The sequence below is a fragment of the Syngnathus leptorhynchus genome, chromosome 14 (assembly GCF_054491065.1).
Source record: "Syngnathus leptorhynchus isolate UIUO chromosome 14, UIUO_Slep, whole genome shotgun sequence".
NCBI classification, from domain to species: domain Eukaryota; kingdom Metazoa; phylum Chordata; class Actinopteri; order Syngnathiformes; family Syngnathidae; genus Syngnathus; species Syngnathus leptorhynchus.
This window is the reverse complement of record NC_141208.1, coordinates 1,125,888-1,142,143: the sequence shown is the minus strand read 5'-3', so window position 1 is coordinate 1,142,143 and position 16,256 is coordinate 1,125,888. Positions and strand designations below refer to the sequence as shown.

The 16,256-nt window shown below is 47.9% G+C and overlaps 1 protein-coding gene across 3 annotated transcripts in view; it reads right to left on the bottom strand.

Moving 5' to 3' along the window:
- Window positions 1–479: 479 nt before the first annotated feature.
- The window catches only part of cadm3 (cell adhesion molecule 3), a 42,962-nt gene continuing 27,185 nt past the window's right edge, over window positions 480–16,256 (bottom strand). The window contains exons 5-15 of one of the 3 annotated variants that reach the window (XM_085930568.1): window positions 12,998–13,150; window positions 11,539–11,676; window positions 9,487–9,489; window positions 8,613–8,783; window positions 8,130–8,220; window positions 6,153–6,325; window positions 5,804–5,910; window positions 5,287–5,647; window positions 4,983–5,003; window positions 3,748–3,873; window positions 480–3,667 (exon numbers count right to left, since the gene is read on the bottom strand). In XM_085930568.1, coding sequence (XP_085786694.1) covers window positions 3,549–3,667; window positions 3,748–3,873; window positions 4,983–5,003; window positions 5,287–5,647; window positions 5,804–5,910; window positions 6,153–6,325; window positions 8,130–8,220; window positions 8,613–8,783; window positions 9,487–9,489; window positions 11,539–11,676; window positions 12,998–13,150 — 1,463 coding nt within the window. In that variant the 3' untranslated portion in view covers window positions 480–3,548. The remainder of the gene's footprint in view (window positions 3,668–3,747; window positions 3,874–4,982; window positions 5,004–5,286; window positions 5,648–5,803; window positions 5,911–6,152; window positions 6,326–8,129; window positions 8,221–8,612; window positions 8,784–9,486; window positions 9,490–11,538; window positions 11,677–12,997; window positions 13,151–16,256) is intronic. The other 2 variants (XM_085930569.1, XM_085930570.1) reach the window with 2 other exon arrangements.

The following is a 16,256-nucleotide window of genomic DNA, read 5'->3' as shown; positions in this document are numbered from 1 at the left end:
TAGATAAAAATAAAATTAAAAATAAATAGTCAAAATGAAATTCACAAATGTAAATAAAAATAAAAATGACAATATGACGTCATGCAGCAGGCCTGAAATTCAAGAAAAATGCAATAATCTTGAAAAATGTCAACGGTTTATGGTCAATAGCGCGCGTTGGAATTTACATTGGATTGTACCTCCCTCTGCTGGCCACACTGTGAACTGCAATATGGCATTTTGTAGCACGTTAACAAAGTGCCGCGGTTGAAAGCTCGTACAAAATAGTCAACATAAAAAGGCATTTTTTGTGGCATATTTACAAATTAATGAGCCTTTAATTTTTTTAAAACCCTGCCTTTTTTAAATCGAAATACACAAAAAAAGAGCACAAATTTCATTGATTTTAGAGAAAGGAACACCTCAAAACCGTCAGCGTCATTTCTGTGATATATTTAAAAGCACAATTTGGGGGTACAAAAATGCAGGACCAAGATAAGTGAAATTAACCCAATTGCATCTTTATTGTAGTCAACAACCCAAAACTGTATTTTTAACAAACAAACAAACAAACAAACAAACAAACAAAAAACTAAAGGAAAAAAAACAAAATAAGTACGATTTGAACATAGGAGCCAACCACGGCATGCAGCTTGGTGACATCACCATTCAACCAATTAACATAAATGTTGTGATATGAAATACTATATACAAAAAAAACCAAGTCTACAGTACAGTTTTAGGAGCATCTAAACATCTAAAGAAATAAATCAAACAAAAGTAAAAGAGATGACATAATTTAATAATAATAATTAAAAAAAACATTTTGGAACAGCGTCTGCAGACCAGAGGACAGCGGACATTTTGTCCCGCGCGCACTACACTACACACCACCTCACTGGTTCTCATGCAAGCTACATGCTAGCACATTAGCTAAGACGAAGGACAGGACGATTGATTACAGGCAAATATAGGTCCGCTGGGTTTTTTGCAGATTTTTATTTTTTTTTACAAAACAACACTTTTTTGGTAGCACAACGCAGCTAATGCTTCTTCTTGCCGTTTCATCTCGGGTGTTTGACAACAGCGCCCCCTCTGGTGTGCAGACGGCAGCGGACAAAACAAAACAAGTGTTGAGTTCCGCTAGAATTGCTACAAATTGCCTGACATTTTACTTTATACGCCTTTGTTGTAGCGGTTAGCTGAGCATATGGTAGCACGCAAGCTATGCTACCATACGGTCGCTAGCCCCTTTCACGCAGGACTTTCCATAAGACAAAATTGCAGGCAGAACGAAAATGGAATGGAAAATGAATTAGTTTTTTTTTTTTTTTTTTTTACATCAAATCAGTCAGTCGCAGAAAACAAATTGAGAAAAAAAAATCAGCAGTCCCTCTGGGAACCTTTCATACAGTCAAGTGAGGGGAAAAGACGTCATTGATGTGTTGACAGAAAATTACTGCTGCGTTTGGGTGCCTTTCACACACACAAATCAGCAAAACAGCATCGACAGGCAGTTAGGGAATTTGCATTCTATTGTCACCTTTCATACGCAAAACAGTAAACAAAGGGCTAAAAAAAGAACAAGTCCGTTTTTGCAGTAAATTGGGAAATTAACAGCGTTTATTGGTCAATATCACACAAAAGCAGCAAACAGGAGGATCTTTGCTGGGTTTTGTGTGAAAGTCCAGGGCAACTGTGTGAATTCACACATCCATTTTACCCCGAATGTACATTTCACATAGTAACATTGTGACATGCCCTCTAAGGACAGGAAATTGGCGGTTTTGTACAGAGAACAGCAAATGCACAATAAAAAAAGCTGTCTTTGACAGGCAGGGTCTTTCACACAGAACACAGGGAGGAAGCGTTGCATTCAACATCAACATCCATGTCAATTAGCAGCCCATGTCAATACCTTTCATACGGAGAACAAAAACCAGACCGAAAAGAAGACGGCTTTGATTGGCAGCGGGGCTTACTGGATTACAAAGAAGATTCCCTGAACATTCCAGAACAAAAAAACATATGATAAACATATACAAAGTATTAGAACACCTAATGGAAGTGGAAAGGGAGAAATGTGTATTTGTGTGTGTGGGTGGAGGTGGGGAGACCTTTTTTTTCTTTTCTTACAAAATACCTACAGGAAGTACGACAAAAAAATTGGGACACCACATGAAAGAATGTGGATTTTGGACAAAAGTATTGGGACACTTTGCAGCGATAACAGCTTCTCTCTCCGTGAAGACTTCCTATACAACATGGGATGGGGATTTTTCGCACAATCATACATGCTATAAATTGGAGGAGGGCAGCCCACCACGAAAGCAGCACATCACGTATATGAAAGGTGAGGGCAGTATTGGGAGGGGCCAAAAGGGATCAGGACGCAGCCCCGCCCCACCCCGGGCTGAGTGATTAAAGAATGAAAAGAAATGGACGAGCGCAAAGACGAGGACATGGAAGTTGTTGGCTGACTTTGTGACTTTGCGTTGGCACAGCACCCGCAGCCTCTTAGCAAGATTACCTTGGCTTTCCCCAGCCAATGTGACACACTACGTTACGGGAACCGGAACGTACCAATGAGCCGAAAACAGGGGTGCCCAAAGCTCCAGTCCAGCCTGAGCCGGTGGATGGTTTCAGTCGATTCCTACGATGCAAGATCAACTAGCAGGAGGAGCGCTTGCATCCATTGATAACGATGTTATGGCCAAACATATCATGAACTTTTGATTTCTGGTGGACTTGTATTGTGCACGGGTAGAAAGTGTCAAGAAAGGAATGTGTTACACGAGGCGTGCCCGTCTGCTTTTGCGTGAGCAGCTTTGGACTGTGGATTAGTTTGAGTGGTTTTGGTTAGCTCTATCGTTCGACTCAAAAATTAATCAAACCAAAAAACAACAATATAAAAACAAAACGGATACAAATATTTGCAGTTGAAGTTAGTTTACATTGCAACACCATTATTGGTACTTTTTTTGTATTATGACAATTATTTAGTATTTTTTTTCAAATACTCTGCACGCAATAAGAGTATTTGAGGAAGTGAGATGCATGAGCGACAAGTCCCCTCCCCCGCCCCTTTTTTTTCTATTTACAGGCTCACATGCCCGACACGGTTCCGCCCAGTAAAAAGAATGCTTATATTTTAATATATATGTATATATATATATATTTCTATGTATAGGTGTGTAGTGTAGATGGGAGAGGCCTCGGGGCTGGTGCGTGGCGGCGGCTCGTATCATTTTTGGGGGGAGGGAGGAAGGGGGAGGATGTCCTTGGAGTGGGTGCGGGCCGGCCGGGTTGATGTCGGAAGCAACTCGGGAAGGAATGTGTTACAATTTTGGAGTTAGTTAGAAAAGCATGGAAACGGAACAAGAAGGTGTTAGTGAGTCGTCGTGTGTGTGCGTGCGTGCGTGCGTGTCAGTGCAAATCTTATGTCCCTGTATCGATGCAGACAAAGTCCTCACCCCCAACTTCGCCCCTCCCTCGAACAACTGAGAGTGGTGAAAACAAAATGGAAGATTGTTTTTTCCTGCGTCTTTCCTTTCCTTTCGTCTTCCTCCCTAGATGAAGTACTCCTTCTTGTCCTCGGCTCCGGAGTTTCCGCCCTCGGCGTTGATGATGGCCGTGTCGGCGTCGGGGGCGTCGTCCGAGCCTTTGGCCTCGTGGGTCAAATACGTTCCTATGGCAAAAAAAAAAAAAAAAGGAGGAGGGTTCTTTTTCTGCTGCGTGCATGCGTGCGTTTGTATGAAGGGGCCAGACCTTTGTGTCGGATGAGGTATCTCCCGAGGACGATGAGCAGGCACAGCAGGATGAAAACGATGACGGCCACCACGCCGCCGATCACCGCGTGGTCCACGCTCGATGACGTCGACATGGCCGTAGGGTCTGAGTGGGAGGAGGAAAAGGGGCGGGGCGGGTTCAGGAGAGCAGGGGTCAAATATGAGGGATTGTTTTGAGGAGTATGGATGGATGGATGGATGGATGGATGGATGAAGATGGAGAAAAGCAAAGGAGGCCAAAAGAAGTCAAAGGGGGTCAAGAAGCAGAAGAGAAGCAAAGGACACAATCAGAAACGAGCCATACAATGTCAATGGCATGTAATTCAATCTAGCACAAACTGCTGCAGCGACTTTTATTTGGGGTGCTCGTTCTGAAAAAGGCTGCCACTGAATGAGGATTTTTAACACACATCAGGATGGGACACACACACACACGCACGGGGTGGGGGTGCGCTGACGAGGCAAGACTACCAATGGAGGTCGCTAATCCCATTTGTCAGTGTCGGCACACAAACACACAAAGGTACGCAAAGGCAGCGCGCACGCACGCAGCGGACACGCAGCGGACACAGTGTAATTGAGCAGTAGCACTCAAAGGCTGCTGTGTTGCTGGAACGTGTGTCGCATACACACACACACACACACGTCTGTCGCCATGAAACATTCATTACTTACTCTGCGTGAGGGAGTGTGTGTGGTGGCAAACACACCACGACAGACAGACACAAGCAAAAAGGGGGAAAAGCAAGGACGGAATAACATCAACTCAAGGGCCACAAGCGCACACAATCCAATGAGATGGATACAAGAGCGCTTTTAATGACATGACTGCTTGCTTGCCTTCCTTCCACTCCTATCCTGTAGATGGCAGTAGTGCAGAAAACAAAGTCAACAACCAGCTACCTGGCGGCCGTACTCTAGCCGAGGCAAATTGACGTCCCCGCTAGCTACTGTCCCAGTGGCACCGACTTTGGTACTTATCTACTTCCCGAGACCCAATTCAATAACCTCCATATTATATCCAAATGGCTACGACATGCCTGCCTGCCTGACTGCCTGACTGCCTGGCTCTAAAGCAACGCACCTAACTCCAGACGTCCCCGGCATCCTTCCTCACATGCCAACGGAGCCATCCGCAAGTATCTCTTGCTACAACTCATCAGATTGTGAGACTCGTGTATAAGCGGCCAGCCGGCCCATACCAAGGTGTTGTACCTGCGATGTTTTCAGCGCCATCTTGGTGGGTGAAGAAATCGGGGAGGATTGTTCGGTCAGTGTGTGTGTGTGTGTGTAGAGGTGTTGTGTTATCGTCGGGTGGATGCAGTGGGAAGGGGGGACAAAGAAAGAAAGAAAGAAAGAAAGAAAGAAAGAAAGAAAGAAAGAAAGAAAAAAAAAAGCAGTGAAATCCCGACATGCGTATCAAGTCCTTGTCTCCAAGTTGAGCAACAGCGTATTTATTTGCCTGCCCGGGTGAGCAGGGGCCTCACACTTGTTGACCAATAATGATGATTAGTTTTACCTGTGGGGGTGCCGCGTCCGTTCGGCTCGTCGGTAACAACTGAGGGAGTGAGGGAGGAAGGGGAGAAAGGCAGAAGCGTTGCCGAGGAGTCGCTCAAGTCGGGGAAAAGGTCATTGGAAAGCGCCGTAGTGGCGGCGCTAGCCACGTTTGTGGAGGAAGGGGAGGAAAGCGCAAGCGTTGTCGAGGGGTCGCTCAAGTCGGGGTAAAGGTCATTGGAAAGCGCCGTAGTGGCGGCGCTAGCCACGTTTGTGGAGGAAGGGGAGGAAAGCGCAAGCGTTGTCGAGGGGTCGCTCAAGTCGGGGTAAAGGTCATTGGAAAGCGCCGTAGTGGCGGCGCTAGCCACGTTTGTGGAGGAAGGGGAGGAAAGCGCAAGCGTTGTCGAGGGGTCGCTCAAGTCGGGGTAAAGGTCATTGGAAAGCGCCGTAGTAGCGGCGCTAGCCACGTTTGTGGAGGAAGGCGCAAGCGTTGTCGAGGAGTCGCTCAAGTCGGGGTAAAGGTCATTGGAAAGCGCCGTTGTTTCGGACGGCGACCCCGTGGAGGAGAGCTCGAGGGGGGAGGAAGTGGCGTCGGTCACCAGGGTGGAAAATGTGGGGGTCGGGGGAGCGCTTGTGGACTCGCTGGGATCTTCTGCGGGACAGTTGGAGAAAAGGTGGCGCACCGCACAAAACAAAACGGGAGACAAAGGGGAGCCAAGCGCCAGGCAAAAGCGGAAGTCAAGCCAAGGCAACGCGGTTGGATCAGAGGAAACAAATGAAACAAAATTAGAAGACCAAAAAAAGAGAATCCAGGACTTCTCCCCAAAAACATTCCTGCTGCGCGACGCTAACTCAAAAGCCACTTGGTCAAATTGGTGGAATTTGGCTTACCTTGCACCAACAGCACGTACTCGCCCACGCTGCTCCCAATGCCGTTGTCGGCGAAGCACAGGTACACGCCGTTGTCCGACTTGTTGAGCGCCTCGAAGCGCAGCAAGTTGCCCTCGGCTTTGGCCAGCGGGGGGAGCTCGCCGTCCTTCTTCTTCCAAATGTAGGACGACGGCCTGGAAGGGGAGAGGGGGGGGGGGGGGGGGGGGGGGAAATGAAATCAAAAGCAAGACGGCCACAAGACGCTGAGAAGAGCGGACAGCCGTTCAACGGGAGGATGAAAGGCAGGATGAAGAAGAACAAAGATCGGCGATGAGAGTGATGAGAGCGATAGCGGCCGCGCTCCTTGATTAAAAAATAAAAAATAAATCAATTATGCAAATGAGGCCATCCTGACGCCGCTCGTCGGTAATTACGACGACGGCTAGCTGGGACGCCAAGAGAAAGAAAAAAGTGCCCCCCGCCCCCATAGAAAAACAAGGTGCTGCCCCCCCCCCCCCCAGCTTTTGTTGGTTAAAGCTGTCAAATTGTACAGCAAAATACTGGAATTATTTTCATCTGCAATCCACACACGTGATCTCACTTTGAATTTCGCTCGCCACGTCCCGCCCCAACAGGTGTGACATGAAAGCTACAAAAAAAAAATGCAACTTTTGCTCTCATCGCAATCTCATTGCCTTCCCTTACTGTGCAACAATCGCCTTTGAAAAGTGCAACAATCAGCCAATGGCTGCTTCGTTTCTTTTTTTGGGGGCGGCAGGCAGGCGGCGCCGGCAGCATCTCTGAGCGATTAGCGGGGCGCTCGCGGGACCGTAAAACGCACATTGACTTTTGAGCGTAATGTTTCATAACAGCCACTTAGCTACAGACGCTAAATGCCGACTTAATTGTTTGCTTAATTGCGGACGATCTGTCACCGCGAGGCGGTAAACGGGGGACGGGGAGCCCATCGCCTTTTATGGCCAGCGGGAGACCCTCTCCGCTCGTTCTTCTCTGGGATTATTAACGTTCACGCGACTGTTAATTATATTTTTATGACGGCTAACTACCGTTATCATCACTTTTGTTTTTATTTCTGTTTGAGAGTATCTGAAGAATGACGAATAGTTTCAAAGCTGGAATCTAATCAATCTCCTTCCCTCGCTCACCCTAAACGACGACCTAGCGAGCGATTGACCCGGCCTGCTAAATAAGCAATCTCCCTCGAGCAATTCAGGTGGGTTCACCTGCCTACCTAAAAGAATATCTTAACCCAGCTCTCTGTACCTTGGGTAAATCCAGCTACAGTATTTCAGCCGCCACGCCAATAAGCCCACCCCCGTTATTTTCTATCTGTCAATCAAACTGACAGGAGAGAGTCTGGTTGGATGTGCTATGATGGAAAGAAAAGGTGCCAGTGGAGATCATTATGGGGAAGGACGTAAGGTGTGTGTGAAGGGGGAGGCGGGCGGGCGGGCGGGCGGACGGACGGGCAAGGTGACAAGAAGTGGAAAGGCGCAAATTAGCGGCAGGTGAGGCAGCAGGGGAAGAGAGGATGAGGGACTGGATCGATGAATGCGGGTGGCGGGCGGGGAGCTTCATCTATAATTCAGAAAGGCCACAAGGAGAGAGAGATTGGGCTCATGCGCGTGTGTGTGTGTGTGTTTGTGTGAGTTTTGCCATGCGTTGTGTCGATGTTGCGTTTATCTGCCCCAGGCGGCCGATTAATATTTTCGAAGCAAGTGACATGAGGTAATAGATGTAATGAGTGCACTGGCGCTCTTGTGTTTACACGTTTTGACTCCACATACCTCGCATGCAATCTTTGTGTCATTGTTTGAGCAATGACGAGAGTCAGTGACTCAAGTCAACGCTGGAGCTAGCTCGCGTTCGCTGAGAGGTGAACGTGACTCCGAGCACGCCGCATTTAGTGTCGAGTTGGGACTTTTGAAACATTTATAACTCACGAGCGTGTGTGCGTGTGTGTTGATGGCGTCTTACTCAGGGTTGCTATTGCCCAAACACTCCAGGTGAAACTTCTCCCCCTCGCGAGGCAGATCGCTCTCGGGCGCTATCTCGACATTCGGGGAATCTGTGAATGACAACACAAGAGTGAAATGGGTGCAGGCACACCCAGGGAAATATGCGCTCTAGCACATGGCCATGGACTGGCAACTGCTAGCCGCCCCCCCACCATGACATAATTCCCCCCTCCCCTGCCTTACACACAAAAAGGCAGTACCTGGGTGGGCCACACGATGGCAGCGCCGCCACCTGAATGTGCGCACCCCTCTCAGCTACTCCCTAAGCAAAGGTTCCTCTTACAGCTTCGTCCAGCAGCAGCAGCAGCATCTTTTCTAAGGTTATCTGTACTTGACTTGCTCCTGATTTTCTCCTTCTCAGTAAAGCCGATTGATAGCAGTTTTTTCACCCAGTCCTTATTTACTGTGAATCAAGTCATTATTTGGTGCACGAGTGACTTACACAAGACCTGGAGCGTCTGATCGCTCCTCTTGTCCCCAGGGGCGAGCGAGGGGTGGTCCACGGCGCAGGTGACCACCTGGTTGTCGTCGGCGCGGCTGACCTCCAGCGTCAGCTCGCTGCTCACGTTGTACGTGGGCTCATCCGGCACCGACTCCACTACGTCCGGCCGGCCTGCGGTTAGGCAAAAGGCCCGACACACACACACAAAAAAAATCAAATAGAGCCTCTCCAGCCATCATCTAATTAGAATGTTCTAGTTTTTGCGGCACCCGCCGCTGCGGCACAACGGCGACGCCTATTTGTTCCCATTAAATGAAAAATGTGTTTGGCGCGCGGCGATGCCACGCACCCCCCGGTGTTTTCTTCCCCAATCCATCACGACACGCCGCATATAGCGCTCACCCAACAATGCCACATTGGCCCCCTGCCTTCTTTCGTGCCGACTTATGCGGCAAACAAATACAAGCGAAAAAGGTAAAATAAAAAAAAGCGCAGGTGCGCCAACAAACAATTAAGGGCATGACTAAATGTCGGCGCCCGAGGTGAAGCGGACTTCGCTTTCAATTAAACTCCCGGCGTAGGCGCTTGTCACATCCCATCGATTGGAAATGTTTTGTTCATTAGCAATGACTTTATCGATCACGGGGATACGGCCAACGGTTCCTCGCCAAATAATTAGCAAGGACGGACGGCGAGGCGTGTTTGGTCCAGAGCCGAAGCGAGATTAAAATGGCGGGCGAGTAACTCAGACGCCGCCTTATTGAAAATCAACGGGATTCTCAATGTGGAGATCCCCCGCCCCGCAGGAAAATTGCTGACATAAAAAATACGGCGAGGGGGCAGACTTTTAGGATATCATTTGTTAATGAATGACCTGCTTAAAAGTTTGTGTTCCTTGGACGAAGAGGACAATCTCATTATTGTCTGCGCTGCTTTTTGTTAGCGCTAATCCAAATTGCCTCGCAACGTCTTTTTCAAATTTCTGCCACCAGTGTCCGTAAAATGAGGAGAACAACTCAAATGACTGTTCAGCGCCAAAGTGATATGAATACTCGCTCGGCCGGCCAACATCAATAACGTAAACGTAATAGCTTACTTCCGTCCTCGGGCAGCCGTTCCAAAGAGAAAATATTTTTTTCTACTCTGGTTTGGGAAGAAAAGTCTCAGAGGAGACGGTCAAGCGTTTGTTTCATTCTTTTTGTGAGTGTCTGTCTAATAAATGTGAGGTGTTGGGGCTTTTCCTGGCATTTGATGTTTGACGCTGAGGTTTGCCACCACAAACGTTAAAGTCGGGGGTCGCCGCCTTGGCCGCTTTTTTAGCCTCTTTCAAAAGTAGTTGGCGGGCGCCGCTACAAACAAAGAACAATCCATTGGGGATTACGTTCATCATCTGAATTGATCACGTTAGCGAGATTAGCATGGAAGGGAGGGGGAAAACCTGCAGCTGTTTATTTCTACTCTGCTGTCATGAAAAAATGTTTTCATTAATCAACGGCCTTGAAAGTCTGAAAACATTTTATTTTTAATCAAAAATATATATTCCAGAGGAGATCGCAGGCAGCGATGATCCGTAACCGGAGGTCAAGCGCATAGATGTTGGCGGCGGCCGACACAAAACGTTTTTTTTTTTTTTTTCTTCCACTTTGTGGTTTGCGTAACAGAAAAGACAAGTCTTTTTTTTTTTTGACCCCGGGTAAAGATCAAGCCTAATATTTTTTTGGGGCGAGCGCTATGCAAACTGCAGATCTCCCGAAACCAAATGTACCTTTTTTTTTTTTTTGGAGAGGAGAAAATGCTTTGATCTGCCAAAGCGCAGCAGGATGTGAAGCGTGAAAAATGAAGTGGAGAGAATATCGACTTGAAAAGGGCTGCAGCGCAACATTTTTGGAGTTGTTCTTTTTCCACTTTGATACTTTCATTTAGACATCAGTGCAATTTTTCAAATACACTAGCGACATTCTGAAGATCGTTTGTCCGCTTTTTTGCAAAATGTAGACATTTTTGTGACAACAGAATGCGACACTCGTGCCCAAGTCAACTTTTTGCTGGAACTTGGGTGGGATAATGCCGCCATTTTGTCCTCAAGTGTGGCCGCCGTCCAGCTAATACAGCACTCACAGCTCTTTCATTCTTCTCAGTCGACACCACTTCTTCTCCTCACACGCACGCACGCACGCAAGTACGCACGCGGGCCATCTCGCTATCTAAATCCGCTTTCCCGATTTCTGTCTCCATTTCATCAGCCTTTCCCAGCCTCTCGCTAACTCTTCTCCCGTTGCGCTCTCCGGTCGCCTCTTCTTCAAAACCCGAAGGGTTCCCCCCCCCCCCAATTTCGCTTCATCCGTCAGCCGCCTCCTCACATCTAGTCAGCTGCAAAGCCACCTTGCCTCGCCTTCTCCTGCGGTGCCTTTAATTCCCCCTCATCCGCAACCCGCGTGCAGTCTTTGCTTTCACACACTTCACACATTGCCACACGCAAACACAACATGCTGTCATTCTCTCATCAAGACACACATTCACACTCACACACACTGTGTCACACTGTCTTCACACATGCACACACAGACACGTTGCCATTCTGTCACGGCGCAGACGCACCCCCCACCCCCTCCCCATCCAAATCATTAAAATAAAATAATAATAAATGTGAGGGGCCTGTAGCATCCATTCTGCCAAGGCGGGCGGGTCAAAAGTCACGCGGCTGCAATTTGTCGGAATATAAGACGACGGGGGAAAAAAAAGAAATCCCTCCATTTGTCTCCCGCTGACGTCTCCTCGCTGCCTATTTTCCGCCGTTTATCAGTCACGACGCCCGGGGAGGAGGAGGTAGCGACCTCGTCCCTTCATCCTTTCATCCCGACATAGTGGCTTATCCCCAAAGCAAGCACAAGTAACTCTAGGTGATTGACACATGAGGAGTTGGCACCTTGAAGCTCCAGGTCGCCGCGGAACCATCGCAGCCTGGCGGGGGGCTTGCTGCCCGTGCTGGTGCAGGTCAGGGTGAGCGTGCCGCCCTCTTGCACGGGATTCTCCAAGCCGGAGATGTGCGGCTTATCGGGGACACCTGGCGGCAACAAACGTGTCACGTGCTAAACATGCTACTTGAAAGCTAGCCGAAAGCGGCTCTTTGTCCTAAAACAGATATCGCCAATTATTGCAGTGACGGATGTGCGTAAGCGCAGCGTTGCTCCCAAAGCAACAGTAAGTAAAGGTTAGCATTGTGTGTGTGTGTGTGTGTGTGTGTGGGAGACACTTCTCTGACACGAGCAATAAAGTACGCTGGCGTTTTATTGATTGGAGTGTGGGCTAATCATCTTTGCACGCATGCACATCTTTCAAGAATGGATTTGTGAGGTGCTCTATTTGGCTGTCAACTCATTGTAGCCATATTTCCTTCTTTTTTGTTTGTGCCTTTAAAGCAGGGATGCTGTGCTGTCATTCTCCTAATTAGCCGCAAATGAAACGCTCACACTGTGGCTTTTGTGTCAAAATGTTTCTTTTTGCTTGAGTTTTGTTTTGAGTTGATGTTGATGTTTGCCTTTTGTCACTGGGTGGTGCACCAAAGTTAATTAAAAGCCTCAGCTCATGGGAGCGGCCCAAATGTCAGCCGAGGTGCATGCTGATAGTGGAACGCGGTCCCAAAAACAAAAAGGACAAATATTCCGCCTCTTTGCCTTTTTCATGTTAATATGCTCAAATAGAAAAGGTAAAATGTTAGCAGAATAAAGCATTTCACTTTAGTGAGAAGAATGCCTACATTATAAAAGGAAAAAATAAAAGCTTTTTTTTCAAGGGAACAAAAATATGTCGTGCTTGACTAAATATTTGTTTTTGTTTGAGAAGAAGCATCTGGAGACTCCAAGCTGTCAGCCAAGGAAAAAAAAGTGCATTGTCACTTGTGGTAATTGTGCAGTTTTGGGGGAGGTGCTTGCGTGTAATTGACAGTAGTGAGACACATCAACACTTAAAAGTGTCACACGTGAACGAAGACGTGTGGACCATGGAGTGAGCCGGGCGACATCATCCGTCGCACATTATTTTGAAAGGTGCGCTGGTGCGCTCGCTCGTTAGCCCGTCCTCGGTCAATTTTTAATGACGATCGCTCTTGCCTCATCGATACGCGATGCTGCTTCGGAGCAAACGCACATACATCAAGTATTGACGTGTTATCTTTTCAACGGATCGATACCTCGTCGCGGTTCAGAACCGTGTTTGACGGGCTGGCGACTTTCACAAGGTCACCAAATCATGGATTTTAATGGAATTTTTTGGGGGGGGGGGTAAAATACAATAACTATGATCTTTCTTTCTTTTTTAAAGGCAGCTTTCTTCATCATTATCAAAAAACAAAAAAAACTCTAACCTCGTAAAGACAAAAAACGTACCCAGCACGGTGACGGTGGCGCGCGCGGTGCGCACGGGCATGGTGAAGATGGAGCAGGTGTACTCGCCCTCGTCGGACAGCTGCACCTCAGAGATGATGATGGACAGCTCGGTGGGCGTGGAGCGGTTCAGCTGGATGCGGTTGTCTCGTAGCGCTGCAACCACCGCGACAACACCTTGTGGTTAGATATCATTCAGCCAAGGCTCATCAATATTTCACGCTCAAGCCGGTCGCGGCGCCTGCCGCTGGCTGGCCTGCATTTCTAATTGCCGGCCGGCTTCCTCCTTCTCTCCGCGTGGGCGTTTATGCGCACTCATCAGAGTTTTGCACCGCATCCTGTACATCAGCCAAGTCGGGCGGCATCCCGTCTTTTGAATCCATATTTACGCCGAGTCCGACTGTTTTCACACTGCGGCCCGTAAATACCTGAAAAGCGGAGTGCGCACCCCAGGTGGGGCACGAGTGGAATCGTATCTGCCGGCAGTTGCCTTCTTAATTGTTCAGGAAATGTATGCTGGATCCCTCAACTCGTGAGCATTTCTCATATTTACAGTAGTGTTAAGTGTTTCAGGGATAGTGTGGTGTGCACGCGCCCCCGGGGGTGCGCTACATTAAACATGCAGCAAGTCATACAATAAATAGACAAGAACTATATTTCGTGCAATGTTGACGTTTTCTTAAGGGTGAGTTGCAGCAGCGGGCGGGGCGGGGCGGGGGGTGCCCGCTCTGTCGGGGTGCAAACATTCTGTAAAGGCTTCTGTGCTGGATGTGGCGTTATTAATATTGCACTACTTTTATGTGCGCCGCTGTTGGTTATTTGCAGCAATAAAGGGGAGAGCCGAGCTTTACAAAATGGAGATGAAAAGGCCCGTGGAGACGGGACGCAAAACAGACAGGCGGGAGAACCAACAAAAGGGGGGGTGCGCAAGAAAATGAGGGGGGGGGGGAGAGAGCGGCAGAGGTGAAATAGGAATATGGAATTTACGTGTGGAAATGATGTAAGAGGAAGTGAGCGAGGCGGCAAGAAAGGGAGGATGAAGAGTGACACGTGTGGGTGTGTCACAGAGGAGGAATCCTCAGATTAGGAGGAAAATGACGATGATGATGATGATGCAATTGGATGAAAGCCCATTCTTTGATAGCGATAAATGATGACCTTTGCTGTCTATGGTGGGAACGATGCCGGTCTGCCTGCCTGCGTGGCTGCCTGCCTGTCTGTCTGTCTGCCTGTCTGTCTGTCTGTCTGCCTGCCTGTCTGTCTGCCTCCCTTCCCAACTCCGTACCCATTTGTCTCCCTGAAACAGCAGGCCACGGATGCGCAAGCCTTCCGGTTTGAAAGAAAAACAACAGCCAGCGAGCGAGCGAGCGGCAGAAGTGTTGTTGTTGTTGTTGTCGGCTTTCCACATGAAAGCTCCCTTTGACGTCGCCGTGACAACGTGTTTGTTGACGCGCAGTCGGCCTCCGACGTGACAGGCAGCTAGCGCGCGGCGGCGGTGACGCGTTAGCTCGGCAGCGCTTGAGAGGGGCCCGCGTGACACGTGGAAGAAGGAGTAGAAGTCGGGATCAGTGCCTTGAATATTCCGCCGCTTTTTTTCCCTTGTCGTTTTGTTGTTGTCGTTTTCAAAGCGCCGTCACACTTGTCATGCGGCAATGTCGCCAAAGGGAATTAATCCAGCAGGGCTAACATGCTAATCTGCTAGCGTGTCCTACTTTGTTGTCGTGTTTGCGTCGGCTGTCGTCTCGTCGCGTTTTGACGGCTCATAGCAGCAGGAAATTGTTGGGGGGGGGGAACAAAGGCGCACCTACTTGGCAAAAGTGCGCTAGACTGAAGAGAAACGTCACAGGGTCATTATAAGCACTTCAAACCCCAAGCCAGGTTTGAACCTCTGACGCTATTGGTTGACACAGGATGACATCATCAAAGGTCACATAGTTTTCATAAGTTTTGAGAAGGTGCTCCGAGAGATTTACTTAGGGAAATTCTTTGCGGCGCTACTGACATTTAAAAATGTCACAGACTGTCTGTTGTTTTTTTCTTACTACAAATGCAAAAAAAAAAAAATAATAAAAAAAAGACAGCATCACTATTTTCTTTTCATTTCAGTTTTGTTAGACTTGACTGGTTTTGATCTAAAGTGTCTGTCTTTGTTTCAGTTATTATATCCAAGACTACTCTCTCTATCTTGACGCCTTATCAGTGGGCAAGGTCACTACATTTGTCTTCATGAGCGGCCTGGACTTTGCGCTCTTTAATTCAGTTGTGGTCGCCTGACATGGCACACATTTGTCACCTACTGTGATTTTGTGGCTTAGATTTTCTTTTTTTAAACGGCGCACACGAGTCAGTACGGAGACTTTTTCCACGAGTACCTCTGAGCAGCAAGTTGAACAGCTATCGAGCGCACACTCAAGGCCTTCCGACAGAAACATCCTCGACCCACATTGACATCCCATTTCTGCTTTTTTTTTTTTTCCTACTAAATTGGACAACGTATCGGGAGGTCTAAACGTAAACCCTCAATCTCTGCCATGCTCTTTCAACTTCAAACGTGGAGCATAAATAATGTAAGATGTAAAAAAAAAAAAGATATACGTTTGGTGTGGGCTCAGCACATCCATAATTCCTTTTGCTGCGGCTCTGGCGGCAAGTGTTGTTTGCTGTGTGCCAGGAGGAAGCGCAAGAGGAAGGCAAATATTTTTGCACTTCAAATCTGAACAAATACAAGCGAGAGAGACACTTTGCCAGGTGTCATTTTCTTTCATTTCTTTCTTTTTTTAATGAGGCTCAGAAATGCTACAAAATATTGACACATTTATTAGCTGACGCTGCAAAGCGCTGAAATTCAGCGGCCGGCGGGAGCAAAAGCCATCTTGCGGAAGATGAGATGTTTTCTTGGCAAAAGGCCCACAAACAAATTGTGCGTGCTGAAAATTGCTGAGACTTTTCCCAACTGAATCAATGCACTTGAAATAAAGATTGGATCCGATGTATTATTTTGAAAGAAAAAAATCTCATCGGGGCTTGTAAAGGTCACAAAAGTTTGAAAACTTTAGCTAGATGTTTTTTTTTTTTTTTCTTGCGACAAATTTTGAACACGTTGAAAACGTAAATTTGCACACAGCAAACCTGCCATTTTTTTCTTCTGCCTCTGAGATCTTTGTTGTAAAAGCTACGAGCCGATGGCGGTTCAGGGGCCGGCGGCTTTGCTCCGTCGAAGCGTCCGCTCTCATCAAAGGCCGTCGCCGATTGATCGCGGCTC